The sequence below is a fragment of the Enoplosus armatus genome, chromosome 21 (assembly GCF_043641665.1).
Source record: "Enoplosus armatus isolate fEnoArm2 chromosome 21, fEnoArm2.hap1, whole genome shotgun sequence".
NCBI classification, from domain to species: Eukaryota; Metazoa; Chordata; class Actinopteri; order Centrarchiformes; family Enoplosidae; genus Enoplosus; species Enoplosus armatus.
In genome coordinates this window covers 16,560,546-16,583,015 of record NC_092200.1, presented here as the reverse complement: position 1 = coordinate 16,583,015, position 22,470 = coordinate 16,560,546, and the positions used below count along the sequence as shown (strand labels likewise).

The window sequence follows — 22,470 nt, the reverse complement described above, 5'->3', positions numbered from 1 at the left end:
GGTAGAAATGTCACCACAAAAAGGTAGAAATACCACTGATACTCGCTTTTGCATATTTTGATGAAGTGATCATTTAGACACAGACAATGCCATAGATTTTAATAGAGGTTCTAACTGGGGTTCCAGTTTACCTTCGATCTCGCAGCCGAGGAGCTCAAGTCGCAGGCCCATGCCAGCAGGAGTGGCCCTCTCTGGGTAAATTCTGATGAAACGGGTCAGCAGGGGCTCCACCGTCCTCAGCTCAGGAGTGTCGTAGTTGCTGTTCCCTTCAAATATCTGGCAGGGAACAGGAGGAGAGGTGGAGGGAGGGACAGAGACAGAGAGCAAAGAGTGAGTGAAAAAAGACAAAGCGCAATATTGCTGATAATGTCACTGCTGGGGCGTTTGACTGATACAGCTCTCCAAACGCAGATCCCCCGAGGCAGACTTCTTCCTGCCTTCTGAAAACCAGAAGTGGGGTGGAGGGGTAGCATGTGCTGGATGGGTGGATGATGACGGGAAAAGAGCAGAAGATGACCACATCCCTCTCATCTTGCTGACTTCTAAAGCACAGCTTAGGCAAGTGATGCAGGGGGCCAACGGCAAAGACAGCACGACACACACCTCTGTCAAAGGCAATTTTCGGCTCCTTCAACTCTGCCTCAGATCGTCCACAAGCAAAGGAATAAACGAGGGGAAAGAGGAGGATGTGGGGTGCAAGAGCGGCAAGCAAAGTAGGAGATAGAGGATTGATGGAAGTGGATTAATGGGTGTGATCACGTGAAGGAGCCTGGTGCAACTTAGATGCTGGGAACCTCTCAGGCGAGGGGAGAGAGGCGGCTAACTAGGACAGGGGGGGGATATGGATCCTCCTTACTCCCTTCATAAATCAACCATCAGCCAATCTGGATCAGATTTATGCCCTGTCAGGGACGCTTGTAATTGGGGATGGGCTGTTGCAGCTCTTCTTGGAGGTGTGTGTGGGTGTGTATGTGCTCATATATATATATATATATATATATATATATCTTTGTACATGTCTTTGTGTGTAAGCGTGTGCATGCGTTGAGCAAGTGTTGGCGTGTGTCTTCTGTGCATGCAGTGACACTGGCAGATAAATCTCAGGTCATTTCTCTATGTTGTGCGTTCTGTCCTCTCTCGTCGTCGTCATTCCTCCCCTGTCCCTTCGCCCCTCCTTCCTCTCTGGAGAGGTTTCACTATCCATTGAAAGGGTTGAACGGTGTGTGTCGCACTGAATACAAAGCAGGAGGAGAGAACTGGGAAAGGACTCTGAGAGACTTGAGATGCTTATCCTAATGTGATTTAAAGCACTGCTGAAATTGACTCACGACTTCTGAATAACTCACAACTACCAGGCGCAACGTTCTGGTGAAAATGTACCAAATGCGCCATATTATGAATCAATGTTCTGACGTAGCTGAGAAACATTTTTAGAAGCATGTACTCAAATCATTTTCCACTATGCTGAAGGTAAAACCTTTTGGTTTGTGTCGGAAATCAAACCATCATTTCCAACCCATTTCCTTGACAGAACTTTGCCCAAACATGAAGAAAGCATAAAGCGTTCTTTGGTTAGGGGTATGCTTCTGATCTGCAGAACTGAAGAAATATCCCAGTGATTTTGCACGTCCTTAAGAATTTCTCAAGGGTATTGTAGCAAATGATGAACAGAAGACATGCGGAAAAAAAACTGACCTTTGGCTTGTTACCACTGGTGTCCAACACCATCCTCCAGTCGGAGCCATTGTTGCTGTAGCCGAGGCGGAACCTCTTCATGAAGACTTTGTTCTCACGGTGCTTCCCTCCCTGGATGATCAACCCCTTCACCAGCTTCTCCTCACCAAGATCCACCTGCAGCCATTCGCTGGTGAAGGGCTGCGGCTGAGGCAGCAGGGTCCACCCTGTCCTGCTGGTTAGCAGGCGGGCGTTTTCTGGAACCCAGCTCCGGTCCGTATGGGAGGATGCAGTGATCTGGTTGTCGGTGATCAAACCTGACACCATGCCCAGCATGCCCGAGCATGGGTACTCTGGAAGACAAAAGGGAAAGCAAACGGTGCTTAGCTTTTTGATACAAACTAATGAAAACCTGCAGAGATGATGGGTACATAGGCATCAAAAGACTTGAGCTATATCCAAAGGCTTGATGTTCATTTATCATTCCGCATCTAGTTTGGTGAGTTTGCGGTTCATAGAGGGGCAACAGGCACAGTGAAAGTCAAAGTGAGCAGGACAATTCCCCAGACTCTTTGTGATGTTACTATGATCTCTCCCCCTATTCTCTTTCTCTCTCTGTCTGCAGATCTCATGCATACTAATTTCTGTGCCTGAAGCGGTTGTCTCCAGGCAGCCAATTAAAACCCTCCTCTCGGCTGGTGCTTCCACGTCCTGCATTCTGGGAGCGCTTTTTCTTTTCATCTCCCTTATCCCCCTCCTCCCTCTATAGACTCACATACTGTATACTCACACACACAAAAACATATTCTCTTTGTGTTTTATCTGTTGCTGCACTCATCTACCTTCTGCTCCGCGGCTGTCAACATCTGTGGACTGTGTCTTTTAACACCACGTCATTTTCCTGTCCACATTTTTCAAACTTTCTTCTCCTCCTTTTATTCTACTTCTCTGATCTTATCCTATCATAACTCTCTGTAGGTTCTAGAATCTTTGGATCCCTTTCCCATTCCTTTCCAAAAGGAGACAGCTGTTCTCTCATTTTTTTTTCTCTCTAATCCTTTTCTCTTGATGCCATCTCTCCATATCAAGAGCTGAACAGGATAACAACCTGTTGCAATGTTAGACTCTTAAATTTGGACATTACGTTTTCAAAGATTTATTACACTGTTGGACTGCCAGACTGCTTTGAAGGTAGGCAGACAGTAAAAGGCCTCAGTTGTATACACTTGACCGAAATGATGTCCAATCTATAGAAACATATACGGTATTATTTGTTCATATTCATGTAACATTTAGTACAAGCAGTCTGTGAAAGTTCTTCATAGTTCTGGTGTCCCGTGGGTGTAACAGAGAATGGTGAAAGGTTAATGGTACAGTTTTAGAATGAGATATGCTATTATATACCTCTGAAACACCTCCTCGGGGACTGAAATATACTGACACTGGTGCCATATCTTTCTTCCCACCATCACACACTCCTGCAGTTTGTGAAGCCGAGTGGAATACACTGGGGCTCGCAAAAGTTTCTCCATGTCGTAATTACCACTCAAAGTGTAACTTCACAGCTTGCATTGAGGGTAAATCTTCCTGACTCTTCCTAACCTTCCTCCAACACTTAATCCCAAGACACTGAGTCGGGGACCTGTGGTAAGCAATAACATATTTACTATCTGGCTCCCACGGAGGGATAAATCCGGGCATTATTGTATCTCCTGTGTCTGTATGAGACAGAGTGTGCACTGTATCGCTGCAGGACTCAGTAGAGAGGCTGCATCTGGGGAAAGTATGAGAAGACTCGGAGAACAAGGCCTCATTCAAGACTTGCCTTTCTCTCTCCTGTTATCTAAAGCAGCTCCCATGCAGTCAAATTTCTGGTCCTGCATTCTAGAAATTCTGAGCTTGGGGAAACAAACGCTGGCGACGCGGATACCTCCCGACTGAATGCAGAGCTTTTCTACCTTCTTTCCTTCGTCTCTGGCCAAGTTCTGTTTGAGAGCGATCACATGAGCGAGCCTCTGGCAGAGCAATGCTAAGGCACCATTCATGATGATTGCCTTTGAAGTGGGAGGATACGAGAGAAAGGTATATGTGTGTGTGTGTGTGTGTGTGTGATTGAAAGTGCATGTGTGTGTGTCTGAGTTTAGACACCGGGTTCATCTGGAGTTCTTAATCGACTTCAGCTGCGATCACAGAAGCTTCAGAGATGGCACGCACACAACGACACGCCCCGAGGAACAAACACGTGTGTGTGTGTTTGGACTGCAAGCGAGTTGATGGTGATACATGGCTATGTGGGCCACATTTAGGGTTTGGGTGGAGCATCAGTGGTTCATCAGGGATATTTATACGCCATGGCATATTTACAAACAACAGGGCGGTGGATGTTTTTATTAATGAGTAGCTGTTTGCATCAGCAGGGGCATGCGACCATGATGATTTAGGGAAAAACATCTTGCAGTATTCTGGGGGTTCAACTCCGCCTCTAATCTGAGGCCAGAATTACGGTCGTGGCAACTAAAATGGACGGAGGGCATGCAAAAAAAAAAAATGCGCCTCTGAATAGTTTTATGCAGCTCTGCACCCCTAGTTTTTGTCACATTTTGGTGCACTGTTTAGGTTGCTACTATGGCAGCACTTTTCAGGAAGAGTGGAGATACATTAAAGAGATCTCCACATTTCTTTCAACAAAAGTTTCTCAGCAAGGTTCTGATATCAGAGATTCATAGCTCAAGCTGGAACTGAGTGAGTCACCAAGTTTATGCAGCCCTCAAGAGCCTTTCAGTTTCTCTCTCTCTCTCTCTCTCTCTCTCTCTCTCTGCGACTTGCACCGCTTGCATGCCGTAGAGCTGGCAATGTCTTCAGAGCACCCAGGGGCGCTGACGTCCTTACAGAGGCCCTGTGGTGACTCAAGTCCTGTGATGTGTTTACGCTCTGTGCAGCGGTCTGGTCGTGTGCCCGAAACACACGCCCCGGCTGTAACCCTGCTGTACCCACAGTGGCTCGTCTCTGCTATTACATGAAGAGCCACACACGTAATACATAACTGCAGCACTCCACACACACACACACACACACACACACACACACACACACACACACACACACACAGAAAGCACTCTCACACTTCACATATGAGCACACTTTGATGGCTACAACTAATAGTGACCCTAACTGTAATCCAAGGCTTAATCCTGAACTAACAATGACAAAAAAAAATGGCAGTTTTTCCCCCCCCCCTGTCCTTGAAAGATATACTCCTATCCAAGTACAGAAGAACAAAACACACAGCCAAGCACTAATTAACATTCAATACACATTCTCATAAACCCATAGAGATGCAGACAGATGTGCTAAAACCATATGAAAGTGAGCCACACACACACACACACACACACACACACACACACACACACACACACACACACACCACTCATTAAAATAACATCAACAAAAAGGCAAAGATGAGAAGAGCTTTGCCAAAAATCAGAGCTCTGCGAGCAAAAGACAGACTGTGGCTAAAGAGGAGGCTGAGACCGGATCAGCAGGAGGGGTGGGACCATGTAGATCCCACCCAGCTCCGGCTCTCTCCGCCTGCCAGCTGTTAGCTCCATTTATATTGAATGAGGTACATCTAAACACGGGGTAACATAAATAGGTAATCCTCCTTCGTGTGCCACTCCTCTATTATGCAGCAGCTTGCTTAAGTCTTAGAGCGGGACTCTCACAGAAATAGAGCCTCATCTCACACCTGACAGAGGTATGGTGTTAAAGCAACTGGGGGCCAGGGTGGGAAATACCAAGTGTGTCGCAACAAGAAGAGAGCTAAACCAACACCGGGACATCATAAATAGAGTCAGTGCCATCATCTGGTTATTGCATTCGAAACTGTTAAATGTTTCATTAGAATATAACCAGTATAACAATATGGAGTTCTGTGTCTTCAGCAGCAGCTGTGTACAGAGATGGAGCTGAGATGTGTGTGTGTGTGTATATATATATATATATGCATGCCGATCAGCAGGGATCTCAGCAGTACCAACCTGATATCTTACATCCATACACCTCGAAGCGCAGTGCGATGCCTGTTTCCCAGGTAACGGGACGGATCCGGACGAAGCGCGTCAGCGTGGGTTTGGGCAGCATCGTCTTGGTAACGTCTGTTGGGTTGGTGTTGCCTTGGAAAACCTGTGATAGAGGCGGAAGAAAAGTGAATTATTGACAGAACGCGTGAGTTGAGATGCAGCATGGAAATTTCTCAGAGACCTTGGCTCGCTGTTTCTTGATTCAATGTGGCCGAGGCAGGGAAAGATTCACATTCAATGAGAGTAAGGTGCTGCAAGTATTGTCCAATGTGAAAATGAAAAAAAATGAAACAGCAGGAGGAGGAGTGGTCATGCTGTCCAGGTAATGACACAATGTTGGGAATCGATTATATTATAATAATGATAATAAAATAATATTTAAAAGGACAATCTTCATGCTTTGGTGCTATCCATTTTTTATACATGAGACAAATGTCACATAAATGTAAGACTGATTAAACTGATTCCCCTGCCCTGGCACTTCCTCTTGTGCCACATGTAGCAGCTCAAACAGGCCGTGGCCTGTGACTGGGAAACCTGAGGCAGTATGTGTAACACTGACAAGACCAGATTGGCTCAAGATGCCCTTTTCTGTCCTCTAGCTTCAGATTTGGTGGAGTTTTTACTGCAGCGTCTTGTTTAAAAGGTCAGCTGTGTCACTGTTCTCCCCTGGGGTCGGTTGACAGTTTACTAGCACCATACGCTGAGGCCGGCCACCCAGCAAAACAACTCCCCACAGTCCATCACGGTTCATACTGTGTAAGTGAATCATACCGGTGACCATACGACCCCCTGACCTCCCTGACAGAGTAGCTATGGGGCAGAGGGGAGTGCAGCTGAGAGGAGCAGACAGATAGAAAGATAGCAGTTCAGCTAATCTAGGATGAACTAAAACCCCACCAGGGCTTACCCATTAGTCCATACAGCCTGCCTACCCCTCTGCAACCCAGTCCCCGAGCTATACCTGTCAACCACGTCACTAAGGGACCCAGCGACAAAGTCATCCACTCTCTTAAATGTCACGCTGAGTCTCCTCTCCACTCGCTAACTGTAAAGTGGCTTTTTCCAGAGCTGCGCTAAGACGCCAAACTGCTGGCTCAGCATGTCGCAAATGGCGCCCCTCCGCACAAAGCACTTTAGAGTCGGGAGAAACACAGGCCGAGCACACCACGGCACCTTCAAGCCCCCACTTTACAGGAGGGACTGTGTACTTTGGAGAGACCATAAAGTAATCAGGCCCGGCGGCATGTGTACACAGCAGCACAAACACGCTTGTTTTTGGATGCTTCGCTGCTGTTGGGAACTTTTTCCGCTCCACAACTGCGGCCCTGCGACCCTTCCACTCGAAAATGTCTTGTGGTATTTACATGTCACACAACATGAGAACTGTCAGACCCACACATGCCTCCCTGACCCTCCGGACGCGCATAGTCAGCAGAGGGCGTGTTGGCCTCCAGATGGACAAAATCTGGAGGCTGTTTGACAGGCTGATCAGCAATCAATGGTCACAGCCTGTCACGCTCCGGTTAAGCATGCCACCCCTCCCTTCCTTTCCCCCTTCTTCTCCCTCTCTCCTGGACCTCTACCAGCTGCTCAAACAAGACAGCCTCTCCTGTTCCCTTCTATCCCTATCCCCCTTTAACTCCTGTTTGTCAAGTCTTTTGTCATCCCCGTTTCTTTTACGACAAGTTGACGGGTGCCTAACATAAAGCAGAGGCCACATTCCTCACATAATCCTCCCTGTGGCTACTGCTGGGCCGTATTAGCACCGCAGTCTGTGCTGGAAATACCAGCCATTTAAAGCGGACGGTGGCTATATTGCCATACAGCCAAAAGTGTATAATTGCACGTTGGGAGAGAGACACTCAAACATTATAGCTGGGTATTCCCCCTTTAGTTGAGCTCAAAGGCAACTTGGAACGGACCACAATTCAAGTCAGCTGGCCGCTTTACCGAGACGGGATATTCCAAGTGCAGTACATGTGCAGGGGTGGCTTTTATGACATTGGCTATTTTCATTATCCAATCTGCTCTGGTAGTCTTATAGTCGGATGTTTGGCTGCAAAAGTATCTAGATGTTATTAATTATCCAGATAATTTGTTTTTCACAGCAAAGTAAGCCTCATAACTTAGAGGCCGGAGATGATGTCATAAGACCACTGCTGGCTAATAAAGCTCTTGTCACACAAGAAAGTTGAGGTTCCCACCTTTTGTTTGGAGCCTTCCTTCAAAGTGATCCAGTCCTCTCCATTAGAGCTGACGTCCACTTTGTAGGACTTGACAAAGTAAATCCTCCGGGTCTCCTGGGAAATGGCGCCCTGGGTGCCGATGGCCGAGACAAAGCGCAGAAACCCAAGGTCCACCTGTGAAGGGTGAGATGAGAGACAACTGAGAAAAAGCCGCTTAAAATGATTCTTTGCGAGAAAATTCCGCAGGAGCTGTAAGAATGACAAGCCCCCCACCCCATTCAGTGCTTAGGAGAATGCTGGTTAACTGGAGCAGATGCAGCCGAAATATAGTGCTCTATGTCTGTTCAAATGCATGTATAATTTTTTTTTGTAGAAAAGGCTTTCAAAGTCTGTATTAATAATGCACTGACAAGATGGAGAGTTAAAAATACAACCCCACTATTAGAAATCACCTCTGGCCACAGTCTCATCAGCTGCTACCTGGAATCTAATAAACAGCAATGAGATGATATTCACATTAATGAAAGAGACACAGGATGACAACTTAATTTCCTGAGATGGGAGACAAGAGCTTATTGGATAAAAGTGAATGTTGAATAGAGCGGGGTCTGCGATCACATTATCAAAACTGGCCAAGAGGAAAGAGAGATACAGATTGAATATCAAATATCGGGCCTTTAAAATATGCAGGGCTTTATAAAGTAATCATGAACTGCGGCACATTACTGGAGGGCTATTACGTTTTCACACGGGGGCAGCCAGAGGCGGTGGGGTCAGAAAGGCATGGGAGCGAGTGCCTGTCTATTCTGTCGACGCATGTATATGTTTTTGTGCGCGTTTGCTGCATTCATAGCGGCTGCTGGGAAGAGAAAGTCACTGGCTTGCATCAGGAGAACTGTGTCTGTCTACCAACCATCTTGCCTGCTCACAACCATTACCATCACGGCCGGGAAAGGTTAAACATAGACAGGCACAGTCTTCTATATGTCGTTCTGGCTTCTTCAATCTGTGGTAAGAATAGCCTTCTAACTGGCTTTTGATTATGTTAATGCTGTTGTCTGTTGCCTAACTCCACTGGGACCGTAAGGACCTGACTGGCCTGGACATGAGGTCAGCTATTGCCATTGCGTGCAATTTCCCCCTGGGGATCAATAAAGTATTTCTGATTCTGATTCTGATCCTGAGGCAAACACGGACTTTTTCAGCCACCAGTGATAACAAATCAGCTCCCTTTGACCTCTGTGGAGGCTACTTAACCCCACTGTACCATCCCTTCATCCGCGACAGAGGAAAAAGAGTTGGGTGTGGCGTGATACTGAAAGGCTTTAAAAGGAATGCTAACTCCGCAGCGTGTGAAGCAGCGCCGCTTAATTTTAACAAGCGATAACACCATCTCTGACAGGCTGAGCTGACGTTAATAGGGAATAATGGTGTTTGCGTGCAGACACCGCTAAAACGCGGGGCTGACGCAGGAAGCCGGGGCGTTGGTGGAACAGGTTTCCAGATCGCGATGAGAGACGAGGGGGGGGGGGGGGGGGGGCTTTGATGTTGACGCGAGAGACGGGCTCGGGCTCTGATGGATGGCGACCAGAGTCTTGAGTAGATTACTGAGTCGACGCAGAGGAGGATCATCCTGCATGCGTGTGCAAGGGTGCGTAAGAAAGAGCGACAACAGTGAAATCCTTTACGTGAGAGTGAGCAGACAGACCCAGAAGAAAATCAAAGCCAGGGTGCCTCCAAAAGTCTCCATGGAACTTTGGCATGTTAAAACCATACAGTCAGAACCGGCTACCTTTGTCTGCCAACCCCATATACGCGCTGTGCCACATTTAATCGGAGCATAGAGCAGGTAAGGGACATCTGCAAGCCACAGAGCGCTGGTCAAGACATAAACAGATGGGAGCAATAAATGAGGTTCCACCATGCTATTCTCTCTCGCTCTCTCTTGGCTACTCAAAGGATTTGGATGGATGGAGACTAACAAAAAAAGACAGTCACATACAGAGACAGAATACTTTTGTTCCTGTCTACAGGCTCAAGGGGCTTATACAGTAAGTCCCAGATTTCTTTTGGGTCCACAAATAGAGACAAAATCAAATCCCTTCAGCTTCAGACGGTTCCCATTTAATAACGCAGGAGCTGAATTCCTCTCTGCTGGGTAAACGGCCGTGTGCCAGCGCTGGATAGGGAAAGCATAGCGGATGGCAGTGAAAGGCCTGCGCCGGCGCATATTAGCCCAGACAGCTCTTTAACATCTGTGTTCAAATGGCCAGCCGGTCTCATTTCCAATCTGGACCAATGGCAAAGCGGCTTGCTGAAAAGGCTTACGTAAAAAAAAAAGAAAAAGGTCTAATAGGAGGACTTGGCCTTGGGATGTTTTCTCTGAAAGGATCTCATTAGGTGTAATGGAGAAGAAGAGCCTCTGGGAATGAAATGAGTGGCGGGGCTAATTGGGAACACTCATGGGTGCTCAGACTCAAACAGTCTCAGAACCAGTGAGAGTGTGCTGAAATATGGGTGTTTTGAGGAGGGTTGGACTGATATATGTGACTTTAATCAATACACTGGGTTTCATGTTTTTATTTAAAAGGTTTTTGAGGGCTCCTCTACCATTTGATGGCGAAAGAGCTGAAAACTCTAACATACTTTCATCACTTGGGGTTCTATAGTTTTAGGGTCACACAAACAGAATTACTGCTAACTTTTGAAGAAGCAAGAATCAAAGTCCAATAACTCTCCGAAAGGCCAAAAAACACTGGGAGCGCTGGAAACGCAGGGGAAACAAGGGGAGGCAAGACAAGCAACACACAGCAGCAACATACGATGAGCTGGCACTGGAGAGAGGGAAACACAGAGGCTAAATACAGAAGCAAAGGCAGGAAGTGAAGCGGTCCAAAACGAGAGGAGAGGTAAGTCACAAAATAAAGCAGGAAACATGCGACACAAATGAACCGAATGAACAAAAGACACGACCCAGGAAGCAAACTGTGACACGCAGAGAAGAGTGAAGTCTGTGATGCCTCTGAAGATGTGAAGGACGGGAGCGCGGGGTCTCCGGTGAAGAAGTGCACAGACTAGATCAATTTCACAGACACGGGCTGAGCAAAGCATGATTTATTAATGGATGCCTGTTGGAGGCAGAGGAGCGAGGCAGAGGCTGTGCTAACAGACCGGGGGAGGGGGGTTACACGGGTCAGGGGGAGAGGACCGGCTGCCAGGACGCCGGGATGTAAAGCACTGTCCATCCCACACCACAGAGACCACAGAACAAAACCCAAACAGGCACGGATAATGATTACTAGTGGGACTCCTTTTAGCCCAGAGCCACGGACAGCACTAGCTGACATATATACACAATCCAATAACCAACGTTTAGAAATCGTGAGAAGTTCACAGTGGATCTTGGGGAAATATATCACTCTCAGATGATAAACGCTTTGTCATCGAAGCCCTGAAAGGCTGAATCATGCTTAATGGGTAATCATTGCACGGGAAAGGTGTGAATTATGGCTTCTAATCCAGCCTCCGTAGGGATGTGCAGCATTTTGCGACTTTGCTGATCTAACAGAATGAAGCTTGTGCCTGTTCCACACTCACCATATTGTTATTTCTCCCATGAGAGTGCGTGTTTGGACCCAAGCCCACCTATAGACAAATGACACTATACATTCTGGGCATGCTGGCGCACAGTAACTCATATCTGGAGGGACACACACACACTCTCTGAGCCATAAACATGCCAGGCAAGGGTAAGAAATCACCCAGACTTCTCTGAATCTTCCCATGAAGCAACGACAGGCTGATCTGTGGGCAGGACTTCAATGTGTCCTTGTCTCCCAGGAGCTTTTTCCCGCTCCAGCATTGTCCAAAAAAATGCTCGACTCTGAGTGTGTGTGTGTGTGTGTGTGTGTGTGTTTTGGGAGTTCTCTACCTTCCTGTTGTGAGGCAAAGTGATGACTCAAGGCCCCTTGCCTGACAACAGCCAGTGTACACGGCTGCAGTTGTTTCACAAACTAATGAAACCAGAAAGGCAGAAAAAGAATTTGTCGTGCTCGGGCTTGTAACATACTGAAATCCACGTCAGGCATTTGAATGAGGCGTACATATGTGTGTAAGTACTGCAATAAATGACGGGGACTGACAGACAGACGGTATAGTTATGTATTTATGTGTGTTTATACAAGGTTGAAGAGATAATTTCCCACGGCGGTGACAGCTGTGGGCGTGATCATTAGGTCTATCCGATACGGCGCGTTGTCTCTGCGCTGTATGACTCAGATGTGCAGCAAGGCCTCATGATATGTATTTGAGGCTAAAGCCTAGTCATTGTTGTGTGGGTGCAGGGAGGAGACGTGCAGTTCATAAGGCCGGGGAGAGGTGGGGGTGTGTGGGTAGGGGGGGGGGGGGCGTTCAAGAAACAGCAAAGGCTCAAAAGCTTTATCTCTCACTGCTTGATTGGCTTATAATTGAGTTGCCAAGAAGTTGTCTGCAGCAATCCGTACTCTGGGAGAAGTTTACCGAATACTCTCTTTTTAAATCCATTTCTCTGCTTCCACAACAAAGGAGAAGGGGGGGGGGGGGGGTAGCTTCCCATCTGTGTGTGTGTGTGTGGGCTGCTGACTGAATAACCGAGGCCTCTGGGGAATGAGTTTATTCGTTTTCCCTCCCCAAAAACAACAAGAAGAAGAAATGCCGAGGGTGAGAGAGGAGGGAGCGCTCCTCTGTATCCCAAAGTCAAAGAGCAGCTGGTAGACATAGACAGAGGCCCGCTTCCAGGGAACAACCTCTGGAAATGCTTTATGGATCTCAAAGGATGGTATAGTCAGAAGAAACATAGCCTGGAATAATTCTGGGCCATCAAGTAGATGCAGAGCCTCTAGTCACCCTCTAGTCTCTTTTTTTTTTTGCATACAACATCTGATTATAATGTCCTTTGTATGGTAATGAGAGTAAGCTGACATTTTTGTGGACTGACACACACACACACACACACACACACACACACACACACACACACACACACAGCTACTTTACTATGCAGCTAAACAGACATGTTTCTAGCCCCAGATGCAGTATTTCTAAACCAGCTCTCACCAATCTGTTCACTAATTTCACCTACTAGTACTTTGCGAGCGGAAGCTTTTTTGGAATAGCTCCATTACCTGAAAATGTAATTAATTCTCCTTTCATGAAAATTGTATTACTCAAATGCTGCAGGACCTATGAGCTCCACTCACAACCTTCCATTTATCACAATATTCACCTGACAGAATTACAGTTTATTTTTAGCCCCCCGACACCTCTTTGGTGGCATTAAATTATGCAGGTCTTCCCATGCGCTGATCATCTGTTTTCCTGACAAAGAGGGACGTATAGGTCGGACGACAGCTATGATAAAATGTCTGGCTGTCTGGCTTTGTTGTGTGAGAGGTGTGCTCGGATTCATGATTAAAAGGTTTCAGTCCCCAGCTGTCAGAGGAAGGATTTTTAACAGTCGGGTTTTAAGGTTTCCTTCCTTCTGAGTCATCTTTTAAGACTCCAACTCAAGGGTCATTGCCACACACACACACATGACTAACGCTCTGAGTAAGGGTTATGAAACTAAGACGTGGTGATCAGGAAGGAAAAGACGGCGACCTGAAGGTATGTAATGTCTGGAGGCTGCTGGATGATTCTTTCCCAGGATATACAGCTGTGGATGACCGTTTAGTGATGACGACTGACTACAGGGCTCTCAGGCATTTTCCTTGTCTGTAGCGCAGACAGTGAAAATGACACTGATTACGGCAGGAGCTGGAGTTTTTGTCTCAGGGTTCTTATGCAGCACTGTTTCATTTCATTACATCATGCCATCCCTCATGTTTCGATTTCTAGTCCCACTTTTGGGCTACTCCACTTGAGTGTGGGTCTCTATCCTCCCATTGATTTTCCAATTGAGAGCGAGGCCTGGGAGCAGCGAGGCAGAGACAGCAGCCATTGTTTCCATTTGTACGACATGATGATGATGATGATGATCTCACCGGCAGACGCATGCCAGCCTCCGCTCCTCCACTCTCGCTAGACTTCATCAACTGAGAAGCTGCTGTTAATTACCGGCCCATATTCTAATTACTCATCGCTCGGCACGGCAGTAAGCCCTGGAACGGGGACAGAAGTGAAGAAAGAGACAATGGCAACGAAGGGGGCATTTCTGCAACTCATTGACCTGGGGTGATTGAAAGCACACTTGGATGGGAAGGAATACAGGATATGGCAGAGTGCGCTGGCTTAGCGTCTGGCGTTAGCCTCTGCACTCGGGGCTGCGGAAAAGATAAACGCCACAGTGGCCGGAGCTGTGTTTTCATCGAGGAAGTGTGCAATTAGTGGTCGCTTGGTCGGTCAGGCGGTGGAACTCAACCGGTTATCTTTGCTAAGTGGCCCGGAGTTTCACAGCGCTGTTTGCCTTTGCCAGATCGCATGAGGAAATACAATGTTTCAAGCTCCCATGTAAAGGCTGACTACCTTGAGATCAGTATGCCGCGGATAAGAGGAGCATATTGTGCAAAGAAACAATGGTATGCTTCTCATGTTTAGTGCCTTCAGCTCTCAGACGGACATGACAAGAGTAAAGGGGCTCGCTATCTCCTCTTATGATTAAACAATTTAGGTTATCAGACACGTATTAAGGCTGATAAATGCATAAATACAGATAAAGTAATCAGGGATAATGCATCCTGGCAAGAAGATTGAAGATAATGGCAGGAGCCGTTGCAGCTAAATTATAGATATGGAAAATCAGCTCAAGGATAGCAACTCACAAGGATGAAAAACCCTAACCTAGTGTATGGGATAACATGTACTGTATATTGCCATTATAGGATGCTCAATAAAGAGGCTTTCAGGTATTGACAGTTGGGTTCTGTCCAAGACAGTGTAAATTATTCATGTTGTGCGTATGTGCGATCAATGGCAGCTGCCTAACAGAGATCCAGTCTCGCTTTTATTGCATCATTCAGATGATTTGGTGACTCTCGGTGACCGTCACATCCTTTCCCTGACAAATTTGACAAAGCCATTCCACTATGTCAGCTTCTTAGCAATTTCCCCGGCACGGTCCCCCGAGGAACCGTTAGTTTTCAGGCCATGACGCACCAATCTGAAAACACATCTCTTCCCCTCAGAGGCGAATGTGTTGTGCAGATGCAGGTATTTCCTCGTCAATTTTATGTCTTCATTCGGGTTTTCCTTTTGTAACTAGTCCGAGTTCGGTAAGAAAGGATCAGGCTATGAGCTGGGCAGTCTGCGGGTGAACCCTCATTTAATTTTTGCTGCAACCTGCGGCAGAGACCCCCGCTGTTCATCCTCTAAAGCTTCAAAGACAGCCATGGCTCACAAAAGGCCGATAATATGGAGAAAATCTCCCTCCACCTTGATGTGGATTTGTAGACCTGAATTTTCAAGGGGAATGAGAAGAAGGAAGAAGAGAGGAGGAACAAGATGTGAAAGGAACAAGGAAAATGAAATGTAGTCCTGTTTTGAAGGATTATTTGCCCCTTTCTTTACTCCCTCCCCAAGCCGCAAACCCCCTCAAAAGGACATCTGTCCATCTCTACGTACACCAAAGGGCTGATTAATGGCCTGGCTAACCCAGCACTCAATGCTGAACCACACCACACCAATCTAATTACCCAGAGAAGAGCACACAGACTCTAGCATCTTGCCCTCCTCCTCCCCATGCATCAGAATGAGGCAGCATTAAAATGGACGACAAATCTGGATTATGTTTGGCAAAAAAAAAAGCAAAAGCAGAGCGAAGGAAAATGCCCAGGAATCAAAAGGCTGCCTGTCATGAATAATAAAACTGTCCGCCTCAAACTGCAGTCAGGGAATGATAATGAAATAAATAATGAATTGATTACTATGCATCTGACGGCGTGCTGAGATGATTTGAACGTGCCGCGAGGGCGCCTGAGTTTGTTGCAGCTCCACGGACAGGCTTAATGAAAGAGGAATGAAGAATTTTACTCTTTTAATGCCACTTGTGATAATTGGGCTTCTGCACAGAGTGCTCGACACAAGTGCATCGCGCTCCTTAGAAAACATAAATTATGTGGCAACCACAGACTTGGCTCTTTCGCTGCGTTCGAAATTAGAAATTAGAAGAGCGCCATTCAGTGTTTTTCATTTGATTAGTATTGGGAAATCAGGAAGCCCATTAGAGCACATCCCTTTAAAATCCTGCCAAAAAATGACCGCCAAATCAAATCCTCAATATGATCAATACCATAGCAGGGGTAGTCTTTGACTGGCAACAAATCGTTGGGATCACTTGTCATTTCCGCTGACACAAAGGCAAACTGGGGTAGAGTAGCCTATAAGTCTATGTGGTTACTCTTGACACAAATATTTGACTATGAACAATGGACTTTCCTTTTAGAGAGACAAATGCCTTAACGCAACAGACTGTCCAACTGCTAGAGGAAGTGGTAAGGAAGGCCATGTTTCCTCCTGATCCACTCAGATGCATGTGGCGTTCCTCGGCAGGACAATATGGACACCGCCAGACCCTCCTACTCACCCGCCAAGCCAAGAACGCACACATGGACACACACACACACACACACACACACACACACACACACACGCGTGGGAGAATGCATGCAAACCCGCACACATACATGCTCGAACACTGATTAAATTAGTCTGAAGGAGCAACAGGGGCCCTCAGGACAATATTTTCATTGCAATAATAAAGGAAAAGCTTGCTTATGGCCCTCCCCAAGCAAATATTTGGCTTTGGGTCAGCTCTGTTATTCATCCCCAGAGTAAAATGCTGGGGCCAGACTTTTCAGCAATGAAACAAAGACTGTAGAAAAACAGTAGAACAAAAAACAGTCTGGGCATTTACAAGGCCTGGAGGCTTTCAGTTAATAAATCAAACATGCTCCAAATGCATCTAGGTAGTGCCGCTGCGGTTGTGTCACTGGGGGGGGGGGGGGGGGGGGGGGGTTTGTGCTGTGAGTGGACTTGGGATATGTGACTTATCCCCATCAGGGGATGGAAGAACTAAATCCTTAATCTTTCCACATAAAGTTCCCCTGGTGGGTGATGATCACTTGGTGCAGATAAGCCGACAGACAGGAAAATATGACAGAGCCTGTTTGTGTGTTTCAGAGTGTGTGTGTGTGTGTGTGTGTGTGTGTGAGGCTAGGCAGGATGCCTGGACTAAATCCCAGCATCCCCCAGAGGCGGCCACTGTTATCAAGGGAAAGGAAAGTTATCAGGTAGGACAGGAAGACCGAGGGAGAGAAAAGACACAGACAGATAGGTAGACGGTGACAGAGAGAGTGGACAAAGGCAATTTTTGTGAGGCGTGGACTCAACCACCCGGAGGTCCATCAGGACGGCTGACATTCATCATCGAAATTGTTGGGTCACGTCAAAGTGTCGTGGAAAAACTGCGCCTCCAGAGACTGAAGGACAAACACAGAACACTCCTACTGTGTTCAAGCAGGCAGTAGTCACTTCTAATCCTGCGCACACCCTCAGACTGTGACTCACCTCCAAAAACATACTGCAGGCAGGTGGCAACTTGTTCTATACTGCCATGGTTTACTCTTTAGATATTCTCTACCTTTCCTCAGTAACTGAAACTACCCGCAAAGCAATAATTTCCTCCCTGTGACACGAGAGGTGATGTGGTACCTGTATCCATTCTTTGTTTGAGTCCTCTGCCGGCGTCCATGCATTTTCATAGTAGTTGAGTCTGGACCGCTCTGGGGACCAGCTGGGGTTGTACTGGGATGAGGCCATGACTTGGTCCGACATTATCTCTCCCGATTCCATTCCCAAAGGGTCACTACAGTCAAAGTCTGGATGGGAGGGGTGGGGTGGGGGGGCATAGGGGGTAGAAGAAAAGAATGAAAAAGATGTTTAGTTGAATTCTGAAAGCATCAGAATGTACCCAGCATGTGCTTTCAGTGTCCCCCAGAATCAGAAGCTTGTCTCTGGGGAGGAGGGCAGCACACGACAGGCACTCAGCCCCGCAGGCCGGAAAAGAACAGCACATCAGCGTCGCCTCAGTGAGTCCTTTCTGTTTCTCTCTCTCTTTAGTTTTTAATGGAAGCAGGATGGAAGTGTTCCGCATTAAGACGTAAAAATGTCTTCATAAAACATTCAGTGTGGGCTAAGTTTACGCCGGTATTAGGCGTTTAAGTGACTTTCACTCCAGTTATTTCTTCCACTGACTGGATCTGTTTCACCCACCTCCCTGTGGGCAGTTTATTTATTTTTCTATTTTCCCCGACTCGGTCTCCCGGGGGAGTTTAGGTGCGTTTAGCATATGTACTTCCGGACCATATATCACACTCAATGGCCCAACCACCCATGCAAGGGGGTGGCTTCCCTTGTTTGTGTTGACGTGGGGCAGCCGTTTTGAGGCATCTCGGCCCCAAAGACTCAGCTGGGTCAGCTTAGGGTCGGCCTCTCCAACCCCTGGAGGTCAGACACGCTGACACCGCTGCGGCAACGGAACGGACGACATGACCTTTTGATCTGGGCAGGAGTCGTATAATGTCCCCGCAACAACACAAAAGGTATTTATTTTCACACATTCATGTGGGCCATTATTCCTCTCAGTGTTTATTTACTTTCTTTTTTCGCCCGATATTCATGAAGCACCTCAACCGTGTTTCTAACTGTTCGATCACAAGCCCCCTTCTCTAAATGCAAGGCTACCACTGCCATAAACATACAGTCCTTTGCCCAAAAATGCAGTCATGTGCTTGTGTGTACATGTACACACACACACACACACACACACACACACACACACTCAGAGGGCACAGGATGAGGAGCAGAGTGGAACTGCTATGTGGCTGCTGCCTATGAGCTAACACAGATGGTCCCCCCATCTGCCACACTGCTAACACACCTCAGTCACTGGGTCAGCGTGTGTGTGTGTGTGTTTGTGTGCTTTACAGTGTGCGGTTGCATATGTGTGTGCTCACGCGCGCGAGTGTGTCGGAGTCTCAGTGTGAGGCTGAGAAAGCTGTCTCGCACCTTTCCACTCTCATCGGCGGGCTCTCTTCGAGAAGACTGCCCGTACTTGTCAAACTTTTGTACTCAGGCCCCCATCATCCACGTTACTGGATCACCGTCAACAAAAACACAAAGGGGCGCTTGGTGTCCGCTAAGGGCGGTATCTGATCATGTGGGTTACCGACCAAAGCGGGGTTGATAGCCGAGAAGATAGCGAGGGTGGGTGGATGGGTGGGTGAGAGGAGTGATCGGAGAGAATGAGAGCAAGAACCAAAGACAAGGCCTCCTTTCATCACCTTATCACCTCTCATCAGAGTCTTCCCTTCCCCTCGCCACGCAGAAGCGAGAAAATCCACCGTGTATTATGCATAAGGGGATTATGAATCATTCAAGGCTGCAAGAGCAGGCAGGCAAAGTTTGGAGGTTCTTTTTTTTCTATCTTGGATACGTCTCGGTCGGTGATGTAAGACCCAGCAACTCATGTAAATTAAGGCATTTACTGATCACGGGTCAGATATTTCACCATGCCTCTTAATGGCGAATGTGAAAATGTGATTTTGCGTAATCTGATTTTAGATGTGCAGATTAAAGCGACTCAACTAACTTGTAGGAAACTAAGGAGAAATGACATCAGCAGTCATGGCTGTGCTCATTACTGTGAGGCGGGGTCGTGTGAGTGTATGTGTGTGTGTGTGTGTGTGTGTGTGTATGTGTGTACTCAGCGTCTGTCTTCCTTTGGGCAAGACAAAATCCTTTTTGGAGATGATTAGTAGATTTGTTGAATGTCATCCATCTCCATTGCTGTTCAAAGACTGAGTCTGTGTGTTTGGGGTGGTCTTGCCTCTGGACAGATTTACGACTCCTACCAGCGCTCGTCTTTCTTAATGAAATGTTTAGTCAGAGCGTTTTGCAAAATGGGGTCGCGGGGTCGAGCCCTGTGACGACGATGCTCGACGTAAAAGCCCTGGGGGTGTGTGTGAGTGTGTGTTTGCAGGATGGTTACTGGTGGGGAAGCTGCCTTTTGGAGCCCCTCTGGAGCCGGCAGTGTGAAAAGGTCTTGTAAACCATAGGAGGCAGAGTTTTCCCTAAATGAAGAAGCAGGGGGTGTTTATTTAATTACTCTTAAACTCTGTTAAACATGTGGGAATTTGTCATGATAGGACCATGCATGGCATCTGCTTCTTACTTTTTGTAATCTTCCTCTGGGGGTTACTTTATTGCCCTCTAATTCCTATGCAACTACCCAGTTTCAAGTCAGGCTCATCCAGTCCAAATTTTCTTCCACCGACCAAATCTCTCTGTGTGATTTCATTTGGATTATCTACCTCAGTATACATATGTACACATATATTATTTTTGCCCATGTTCTTTGGCTACCTCTGCTTCTGCCTCCCTGACATCCCCGATTCTCTGTGTTTTTATGCAAGCTCACCCTCTGGAACGGTCCTTTCGATGACAGTGAAGTTGGCGGAAAAGCCTTCCTTCGCGATGGCGCTGTCGGTGTTGATTGTCAGTGCCAGGATGCCCGTGTAGGAGATGATCCTGCCTGGGGTGTTCTGCCCACAGTACCTCCCAATGTATGGGCCGACTGGAACGCAACGGGAGAAAGAAAGGAGAGAAAAGCGCAACATTGTTACTTGGGTTAGACTTGAGTTAACTCCCTATTTGTTGCTTTACCACAGCCATGTCACACATGTGTTTAACTACCAACCCCCCCCATGGAGGTGTGAAAACTAGTGTGTCAGTGAGGTATGGCACTGGCTGCATTTTTTACCTGACCCCATAAAAACGCTTGAGTAGAGACTCCCAACATTCCATGCCTACTAGCCTGTCGGACACAAAAAGAGCAAAGCGGAAGAGGGTCCCGTGGTGTGGGCAGGTCACGGTCTCTGTCTATTTGCTGGCTGTAAATTCCTTAGACCTCTCGTCTTTCCCGTTTCCTTAGACTTGAAGTGGACACAGCCATGGCCGAGTGAGTTTTGTGAAGGAGACCAAACAAGTAAAGACTGCGTCGAGACAATAGGGGAGGATTAAAAGACAGAGAGCAATAAAAGCTCAAGAGGGACACGTTCCACTGAGCACACTCAGTGGAACAGGGAAGCACGAGGGACGGAAGAACGTTAGGGGGAGACAGAGAGGCGGGGGGAAAAATGGGAAAAGTGATGGGGTAACGAGGGAAAGAGCGGGAGCGCAAGAGAGCACAGCGACCTTGCCCCTATGTCTCTGATGTGTGCTATGATCCATGCACATTTGTGAGTGTGTGTTCCTGTTGGTTTGTAGCGATCTGCAGCCTATCTGTGATCAGTGACGGGTGACAGCCCTGCCTCCCCGTGGCCTCATGTCATCCAAAACATGCCGCTTCCAGCCCGGCTTCAACATGAAAGGCAAAAGGCCAGACCACAGGGACTTACAGGGCAGGGGTGCGATGGCTCAGATTAATCTTCATAACCCAGGTGCCTGGTGGTTGTGCGTGAGAATCTATGTGTGCTTTTAAACCGCTAAGGCCTGGGCTGAACAAAAATTATCTGCATGACTCCCCAGCGCTATGAAAGTTTAAAGAACCTCGCTATGAAGTCGGCATCGTGCCTGCCTCTCCATTTCTCAGGGAAGAGACGAGGGAGTGGAGGTTCTTCCTCCACAGTGCCTGTCCAGCGAAGTGTGCTTTGAGAGGTGGAGGGACGGGGAGGTGCGATTCCCCCGCGGCTTCACGGAGGCCTGCATTTGCCCGGACATCTCCCACCTCTGCACACCCCGATGGCTAGCATGCCTCCAGCCTTCTGTGCTAATGCACTATCGATCCAGCAGACACCACAGGAACCGCCTGGCAAAAGCCGACACACTATTTTCCTCCCATGGCTTATTTTTATACAAGGCTGTCTGTCACATACAACAGCACTTGAAGGGTGTGATGCCAGTTAGTCAGGGGCGGTTGTGTCCAGTTTCTGCCCTGAATAAGCTTACTGTCGGACGAAAGAGATTCTGGTGTACCTTATTCTGCTTCATTTGTGTCACACTTTCAGCTGAGAGAGATCTCTGAATTTCAATAAGTTGGAAGTCGCACAGGAAACATTCCTTTTCCAGTGTTACTGTGTTACTTTTTTTTTGCAAAAATATGTATTAAAAGGTGATAATAATGTGACATATTCTCAGCCCTTCAAGGGTTTGCGGGTCTCCTTCCTTCATCAACACAAATCTTGAAAATTAAACATGTACCACCTCTAGGGGAGAACATACAAATGAGTTATGGAAATCATTTTTGGAATCAAAGGTCAATTCCGCACAGTTCAAATCTACAGAGGTGTGAGCTCACAGAATACTGAACTTTAAGTAAACTCACTTGAAAAGGCGCCATGATTTACACTTCAACCTTATCTCTTGGAACACCGGGGCACAGAATACTGATGTGCACCACGTTGAACGCTACGAGATAAAATTCTTTCAATTTTCAGCCGCTGATGGGTGAGAAAAGCTTTCATCTTGTCTGCACCCCGTGCTGGAATAGCCAG

General features: G+C 47.2%; 1 protein-coding gene across 3 annotated transcripts in view; it reads right to left on the bottom strand.

Annotated features, from left to right (window-relative positions):
- The window catches only part of nrp1a (neuropilin 1a), a 56,628-nt gene that overhangs the window by 6,951 nt on the left and 27,207 nt on the right, over positions 1-22,470 (bottom strand). For all 3 annotated transcript variants that reach the window (XM_070927764.1, XM_070927766.1, XM_070927765.1), the window contains exons 5-10: positions 20,397-20,552; positions 17,630-17,796; positions 7,964-8,119; positions 5,715-5,859; positions 1,696-2,027; positions 132-276 (exon numbers count right to left, since the gene is read on the bottom strand). In XM_070927764.1, the coding sequence (XP_070783865.1) occupies positions 132-276; positions 1,696-2,027; positions 5,715-5,859; positions 7,964-8,119; positions 17,630-17,796; positions 20,397-20,552 (1,101 nt within the window). The remainder of the gene's footprint in view (positions 1-131; positions 277-1,695; positions 2,028-5,714; positions 5,860-7,963; positions 8,120-17,629; positions 17,797-20,396; positions 20,553-22,470) is intronic.